The 8,906-nt window shown below is 36.3% G+C and overlaps 1 protein-coding gene across 2 annotated transcripts in view; it reads left to right on the top strand.

Moving 5' to 3' along the window:
• The window catches only part of DMC1 (DNA meiotic recombinase 1), a 52,634-nt gene that overhangs the window by 11,406 nt on the left and 32,322 nt on the right, over window positions 1-8,906 (top strand). For both annotated transcript variants that reach the window (XM_004700255.2, XM_004700254.2), the window contains exon 5: window positions 5,328-5,380. In XM_004700255.2, coding sequence (XP_004700312.1) covers window positions 5,328-5,380 — 53 coding nt within the window. The remainder of the gene's footprint in view (window positions 1-5,327; window positions 5,381-8,906) is intronic.

The raw sequence follows: 8,906 nt of genomic DNA, 5'->3' as shown, positions 1-8,906 counted from the left end.
TGTCTCCCTTCACCCACATTTCTGTTATTCATCCTCCTGGGGGGTAAGCTATATATCTAACCTTGTGATGGGTTCATTCTTTCTTGCCCTCCCTACCCCACCCCCACACCATCTTCCTACCCTCATGATATCACTACTCCCACTACTCCTCCTGAGGGTTTTATGTCTTCTGAATTCCATGTGTCAAAAGCTCTTATCTATACCAATGTGTGTACTCCGGTCTGGCTTTGTACGGTAAAACTGGGCCATGGTATGGGGGAGGAAGCATTCAGGAAGTAGAAGAATGCTGTCTGTTTCATTGGTACTATACTGCACCCTAGTTGAATTGTCCCTTCCTTATAACCCTTCTGTGGGGGGATATCCAGTTGAGAAAACGAACTCTTTATGACAGTGTTTCTTTTTTTTTTTTAACCAGAAAGATCTTTATTTTTGTTTTATTGACTATACTAAGCATTCAACTGTATGGATTCTAACAAACTGGATTAAAAAAGTGGGAATTGCAGAACACTATTGTGTCCATGCAGAACCTGCACATAGACCAAGAGACAGTTACATGAATAGAACAAGGGATACTACATGGTTTAAATTTTGGAAAGATGTCAGTGTTGTATCATTTCACCATACTTATTCAGTCTTTATGCTGAGCAAATAATCTAAGAAGCTGAACTATATAAATAAGTACATAGCATTAGATATGGAGGAAAACCTATTAATAATCTGCAATATGCAGATGACACAATCTTGCGGAAAGCCAGGAGGACTTAAAATACTTGCTGATGAAAATCGAAGACTGCAGCCTTCAGTGTGGACTGCAACTCAATGCAAAGAAAGCAAAAATCCTCCCAGCTAGATAGAGATCATAATGTTTATGACAGTGTTTCAAACATCAAACATTAAATTAGAAAATTGAACATCTGTGATGGAACATCTGAGAATGATAACACCAACACATTACGTGTTATAGCATTGTGTATAGTACATATTACAAATGATTAGATGAACAAAAAATCCCCGATGGGTACAAGTGTGGTTCATCACAAATCAAATATGTAAAGTGGAGACTACCTCTATTATGTTTCTGATCAGAATGGTTATATTAGGAGCCAAGTACCATTTAGTTCTGGTCTCAGGGTCGATGATTCATGTGGAAATGAGATTCACTAATTCTTCTCTGAGTCTTTTGCTCTTTCACTTCAAACACATTGTTGTTGTTAGCTGCTGTCAAGTTGGTTGTGACTGATCGCAGCCCTATGTGCAACAGAATGAAACACCCTCCGGTTCTGTTCCCTCTCCACTAACTGTTCTTATATTTACATGCGTTGTTGTAGCCACTAGATCAGCCCATCCCCTGAGGGCCTTCCTCTTCTACACTGGCCCTCCACTTCACCAAACATGATGTCCTTCTCCAGAGCCTGGTCTCTCCTGACAACATGGCCAAAGTATGTGAAACAGTCTCACCATCCTTGCCTTGAAGGAGCAAGACAGATTTGTGTGTGCTTTTGGCAGTCCATGGTACTTTCAGTGTTCTCTGCTATCAGTATAATGCAAATGCATCGGTTTTTTATTGGTCTTACTTATTCAATGTCTACCTTTCATGCAAAAGAAGCAATTGAAAATACCATTGTTTGGGCCAGGTGTGCCCTAGTCCTCAAAGTAACATCCTTGCTTTTCAACATTTTAAAGAGGTCTTGTGCAGCAAATTTACCTAATGCATCATTTGATGTCTTGGCTGCTACTTCTATAAAACTGATTGTGGATCCAAGCAAGATAAAATCCTTGGCAACTTCAATCTTTTCTTTGTTTGTCGTGATGTATCCAGTTATAAAGATTTTTTTCAAACACATAGAGACCAATAGTTATATTTTAGACGGCCACACACAAGCTTTTAAGATCCAGACACTGTTTATTAAACCAGTACGTTGAACATATGTTTTATGTATTATATTATACTAATTGACCAAGTTGTCCCACAAAACTATGACCTTAAGCTGTCACACCCAATAAGCTAATCCTGCAAGGTGTTTGGTAAAGTATAAGAAGTATTTATGCACCCTATGTGTTTTATTATTTATATGAATATATATGGATATAGGCACTTACATATAAAAGAGAACGTCAAAAAGTACATGGAAAAATGGAATTAAATACTTGGAAATTTTCCATGAACGTTTTAAACCCCCCTGGTATATACACCCGCATATAGATATATTTATATATGCCCACATATATATATATATACTTATACACTGAGTGTATACATACATACACATGTAACATCACTTCTGTTTTTTATTGCTTATTGCATGTGCCATAGCATTTACCAAAAACATACTTCTTTTCTTGCTTGTTCCTTAGTGACATCATTTGCCATGGTCAAGATTTGTACTCTCCACTTACATTTGGGCATATAGCCTTCTGTCTGAACCAAACTCATGGCCATCGAGTCCATTCTGACTCAGAGTGACCTTATATATATACCATATATTCCTCTTGGAGAAATTCTACAGTAAAGCAAAATACCATCAATAGCATGTCCCTCAATTTACAAAATGACAGAAATAAATTTTTTCAAAAATCAGATAAGCAGCTTTTGAGAAATGCTGTCACAAGACAAATTGGTTAAAATCAGTTTATCTGAGCCAAAATAACTTGGCTCAAATGAAAGCCCGGTGTTCTCTAGTTGGCCTACCACATAGTGGTTTAACAACCATTGTGCCAAAGAAATTATTACTGTCCTTGTAAACTTTCAAGTGCCCTTGATGTGGACTTTTGTGCACAGAGAAGACCACACAGAAGCTTGGTTTTTAGAAATAAGCATTTGACTCATTAAAATGTTGTTCGTTTTAATGTGCTTAAGCTTTATATAAATATACTTAAAGTTCATATAAATTTAGCAATTTTTATGGGAGCTTTTATAACACGGTTAACTAATTTTTCTGAAACACTGAACAATTATTTAGAAATTGAATATATGAGGCTTCAAAAAGTTTGTGGAACAATTCTATTATCTTTTCATTGCATTTTTCCATGAATTTTTAAAAACCCCTCATATTTTCTTTGAAGAATTTTGTCTTACTAACAAGCAAAGTCTTCCGAATTACCTAGATATCTTTTGTAGAATTAATAGGTTATGCTTGCTTTTAGCATAGGAAGTCTTAAGTACGCTCAAATATTTAAATAATGTTTATAAATTTAGTTAGCAACTAAAAATTGCAGGTTTGTATCATTTAATCAATCAAAGGCCAACCTGTTATTAGAAAAGGCTTAATTCTCTTAAACTTTAAAAGTTCTCAGAATACCAAATACGCACAATTATGCCCAAATTTAATTCAAAAATAGTAACCTGTGGGTTTGATTTGTGTCTCTATTTATTTTTAAATCTCCTTAGATTTAAAAACACTATTTCTGTACTTAATTCTAAATTGCCCTTAGTTCCATAAAGAAGTAATTATGTTATCCGAAATAATTTGAGGTTATTACTCTCCAAGGTAAATTTTTTTCATTACCTTTACAGCTCATTAAAGTTGCATGAAACTAGAAATTCTGTCTGGGAGAGTAAGAGCTCTTGCCATTTGGGGGGAATTTTCTTAAGATAAGGAGAGACAAATAAAGTCTGTTTAATAGTTGGTAGGCCTGTAAGAAACTAACAAATAAACCCATTGCCCTTCAGCTGATTTTGAATCATAGCAACTCTGTAGCATGGGCTCCAAATGTATGCCTTCCAAAGGAAGGCTTGTCCCAAGATCTTCAGATTCAAGTTACTCCAGGTCAGGGTCTTGAGTTTCTTCCCCTCATTGATGTGTGGGAGGAACTCTCACAAAGTTTGTGACTAGCTTCCAACATTACTTTGATTTATATTTAAGTTGCTCTCCTAAATTATGTAAATTCTGGGGATTTTTATTGGGTTTCCATTTTTTTTAGGAGGCTTTGTCTGATCTCTGATCATGTCCCCAAAGTCTTGGAAATTACAAAGGTATTTAAAGCACTCCTATCAGGCCTTTGGCATAGGGGTTATGTGTTGGGCTGTGATCCACAAGGTTGGCAGTTCAAAACCACCAGCTGCTCTGTGGGAGAAAGATGGGGCTTTCTACTGCCATCAACAGTTACAGTGTCAGTAACTCACAGGGGCGGTTCTTCCCTGTCCTACAGGGTCGCTGTGAATCAGCATCGACTTGATGGCAGTGGGGTTTTTGGTCTTTGTTTTCACCAAGCCTTAGCACAGTCTACTCACTCACTGCCTCGGCAGTGACTGACCCATATCGCCCCTATTGGACAGGGTAGAACTGCCTGTGTATTTCCAAGAGACTGTAACTCTTCCCAGGAGTAGAAAGCTTCGTCTTTCTCCTGTGGTTGGTGGTTTCAAACTACTGACCTTGCAGTTAGCAGCCCAGTGCTTAACCCATTGTACCACCAGGGCTCTTTGTTGTAGCTAATAAATGAGATCATGACTTAAATTTAAGTCTTTTATTTATATTTTTATTTTAATAAATCACTTAATTGGAGGCTCTTACAACAATCCATACATCAGTTATATCAAGCACATTTGTACATATGCTGCCATCATCATTTCCAAAACATTTTCTTTCTACTTAGCCCTTAATATCAGTTACTCTTTTTAACCCCTCCTTTCCCCGCCCTTCTGCCCTTGTGAACCCCTGATAATTTATAAATTATTTTAATCTTCCATTGTCTACTGTCTCCCTTCACCCATGTTATGTTCATTCCTCAAGTGTTTTATTTAATGCCAATCATATTAAATAAACTAAAAGTTACCAATTAAATGTATGCTTTTATAGTCTGACAGTCTTCTAACTGCAAACATTCCTTGTAGCATACTTAGAATATTTTCATATTCTGACCTGTTCATCTAGAGTTTGATTTGTGTGAGAGAAGCCAGTCATGTTGGAAATCAGTGGATTCTCTTCATGTCCATTTTTACATTTCTCAGTATATTTTTAAAAGATATTTACTTGACGTGTCAAACCATAATTCCAATATAATATCAAAAGTCCAGTGAATAATTATGACTGTTTATTCAAACTCCAATTCAGTTTTAACAAATACTGTGACATAAGGCCTGCAAAACCTGTCTTCTGTTGATGTCTGGAAACAATGACAACAGAGCCTAGACAGTGTTTTGTTGATTTTTTTCTACTTATACAAGTAGAACCTGTGATCTGAACAGCTAGAGTACCACTTGTTCAGCCAAGAATTCCCGGTTCATGTTCAGTGGATCGATAGATACACAGGTAGATAAGGTACTGTTTTCTCCTTCCTTGATCTCTTTGTTACTGTGCCAATTACTAATGCTCACTTTCTCTTTCTAGTAAGTTGCTAGGAGGTGGAATCGAAAGCATGGCGATCACAGAAGCTTTTGGAGGTACATAAAGCCTTGATATTTTGTTATATGAAATATGTGTATTTAATCATCAAGCTATGCTTGTGTTGTAAGTTATGATGAAATCTTAAGATTGTAATGCAGGAGCAGTCTGTACTGAAATTAAAATATATATCAACATGAACACATGGGTCTTATTGACATTTGTCATCTCTGATTCCAAAGAGGCGAATTTTGTTTTCCTGTAGTTAAATAAGGAGACTGATCATCATATTTCTAGGAAACTATGTTCCATGAATATAGAATATATTCTATCTTCCCTGATTATTAGAATCTGTATATTTTTTGAAATTTCTATATTCACAATCATATAGCTGTCAAATATTAGCTATTTCATTGTTTTCCTGTCTAATCTTTATACCTTTAATTTCTGTTCTTTATATGTTTCCACAAGGGGGTATCCCCCCAAAATGGAATTCCCTCCACCCCAAGTTATGCATTAAAAATTTTTTTTTTACAAAACAACCTTATCACCTTCAAAATACTCTCCATTACACTTAATACATTTGTCAAATCTGCGATTCCATTCTTGGAAGCATTTTCAAACTCATCTATTTGGATGGCTGACAGCACCTCGCTCATTTTTTTCTTCACTTCTACGTTTTCAAATCACTGTCTTTCATGTCCCTCTGCATTCATGTACACAAAAAGAAGTTGCACAGAGCAAGGTCAGGTGAGTCAAGTGCGAGGGGCAAGAGAGGCATGCTGTTATTTGCCAAAAATTGGTGCATGAGCAAGTGCATTGTGGTGGTGGCAAAATTAGTCCCCCATCTGCCACAAATCAGGCCTTGTATGCCACACACTGTTACTCAATCTTTTCAGAACCTCTTAATAGAAAGCTTGATTAACAGTCTGACCTGGTGGAATGAATTACAAATGCACTACAAGTTGACATTTTTATCTGTTTGGGAAGTTGACGGATGTCCAGAACGAGGTTCATTATCAACATTTCACCTTTTTTGAAATGAGAAAACCATTTGTACATTTAGATTGCCCCATATCACTGTCCTTGTAAGCTGTGTTCAACATCAACAGTTTCTGCGGCATTTTTCCAAAGCAGGAAACAAAATTTCACTGCTGCACACTGTTCCCTTAAATCAGCCTTCACAAAGAACGAGGTTCAAGTGAAACTGCTTTTACGAAATTCACTGTAACCTTCCCAGCAAGAACCTTCCCAGGTGACACCACTGGGTGCACTAACTCAGAGTGAGTTGCTAGATGCTCACCTGAGAGTGGGGGTGGGGGTGGGGGTAGGGTCGGAGGGATGAATACTAAGAAAGCTATGCTCGGCCCAGCACAATTCTGTTTTGAGGGCAGTACCCTCTTGTATCTTACCCACCACCACCACCACTCCTCCACCACTACTTTCATCTCTTGTTTTCTTACTTGGGACCTCAAATACAACAACATATAGAAACACAGATAATAGGCATCCTTTCTGATTTTAAAGGCCATGTTTTCAGCAGCTTCCTATTAAGATAATGATGTGTAAGTTTTTTGTAGATATCCTTTGTCATGTTCTTTCTATACCTGCTTTGTTAAGAGCTTCCTTTAATCATGATTGGATGGTGAATTTTATCAAAAGCTTTTCCCATCTTTCTTGAGATGATCATTTGGGGTCCCTTCTTATTCTGTTACTATGGTGAATGGCATCATGTATTTTTAAATGTTAATCATTTCTGGACCATTTAACCATAATTTGGTTAAAGTTGCTATCTGTGATGTCTTTCTTCATACTCTTTAAATATGTATTGCTAATACTTTGTTTAGCATTTCTAGATCCATGTTCATAAATGAGATTGGCTTATGATTTTTCTTTTTATATTGTTCTTGTCTGCTTTGAATATCAGATTATATTAGTTTCATAGAGATCGTCATCCTCTTTTTGTTTTCTGAAAGACTGCATAATATTGATGAACTCTTTCATTAAATGTTAAACATTTGGAGCCTGGTTTTGTTATAAGAAAGGTTATTTTAGTTAAAGGCTTTCTATTTTTTATATTCAGGCTTCCTGTTTCTTCTCATATCAGTTTTGTTTTTCTATAAATATGCACTTTTTTGAAGTTTTTAATTTACTGGCATATCATTTGTGTTCATTGCATGCTTTTTATCTTTTTTGTATATGATATATGTCCTGTTTTAATTTGTAATATTGTGTATTGTACTGCCTTTAAAAAAATAATGGAATTTTCCCACAAACTTTTTGAAGGTCCTTCTCCCTATATGTCAACCCTCTTGTACCTACCTTACACAGGGAGGGTTGGTGGCACTACCAGATACACTTTGCACTGCTAACTGAAAGACTGGTAGTTCAAACCTACCAACTGCTCTGTGGAAGAAAGATTAGGCTTTCTGCTCCTATAAAGATTTACAGCATTGGAAATCCTACCAAGAATTGCAAAGAGTTGGAATCAACTCAGTGGCAGTGGGTTTGTTTGTTTTTGCTTATACAAACAATGCAAGTGGGTCCTGGTGGCACAGTGGTTAAAGCATTCATCTGCTAACCAAAAGATCAGTGGTTCACACCCATCAACTGCTTCATTAAAGCGAGGTGTGACAGTCTGCTTCCCTAAAGACGTATGTCCGTGGAAACGCTCCTAGGCAATTCTACTCTGTCCTATAGGGTCGCTACGAGTCAGATCGTCGCCATCGCAGATGCTATATCTAATAAAGCTTTTGTCTTACAGTCCATTTTGTCCGATAAATGATGACACTTAGAAGTTAGCATTTGCCAGTAAATTTTTTCCCATGCTTTGCCTTTCAGCCTACCCAGAGCTGTAATGTTTATTAGGTATGTTTCTTATAAACCAAATATGTTGTTATTACATGCCATTGAGAGGATTTTCAACACAAGGTTTTTAAATCCAATCTGACAATCTGTCTTTTAACTGGTGATTATAATCAGTGTATATTTATTGTTATTATGAATATATTTCAGCGTTTCTACTCTCATACTTTTTGTTTTAATTTTCCTTATTGTGGTTTTGTTGTTGTTTGTGACTTTAAATATAATAGATCTTGTTCTTTTGTCCCTCTCGTTTCAAATACACACTCTATTCTACGCGCACATTCTTTTTTCTCTTAGTTCTGTTCCTGAAATTTTACCATATGTATTTTTACCAACTTTATTGAAGTATAAGTTAAATACCATGAAATCTCCCCTCCCCATTTAAAATGAACAGTGGTTTTTTAGTACATTCACAGAGTTGTGCTATCATCATGACTAATTCTAGAACATTTTCATCACCTAAAAAGGAAATCACATACACATTAGCAGTCACTCCCCGTTTCCTCTCCGCAGCGCTAGGCAACCACTAATCTAGGTTCTGTTTCTGGAGATTTGCCTCTTCTGGAAATTTCATATAAATAGAATCATCCAAAATGTGGTCTTTGGGGACTGGTTTCTTTCACTTAGTATACGGTTTTCAAGGTTCATCATGTTGTTGCATGTGTTATAAAACATATTTAAAGTCTAACATTAAACAATATCTTAAACTCCTTAAGTAGT

This window comes from Echinops telfairi, unplaced genomic scaffold, assembly GCF_000313985.2.
Source record: "Echinops telfairi isolate 266 unplaced genomic scaffold, ASM31398v2 ScPeMD7_2;HRSCAF=8, whole genome shotgun sequence".
Classification (NCBI taxonomy): Eukaryota; Metazoa; Chordata; class Mammalia; order Afrosoricida; family Tenrecidae; genus Echinops; species Echinops telfairi.
The sequence above is the reverse complement of the archived record's forward strand: the minus strand, read 5'-3'. Positions and strand labels throughout refer to the sequence as shown.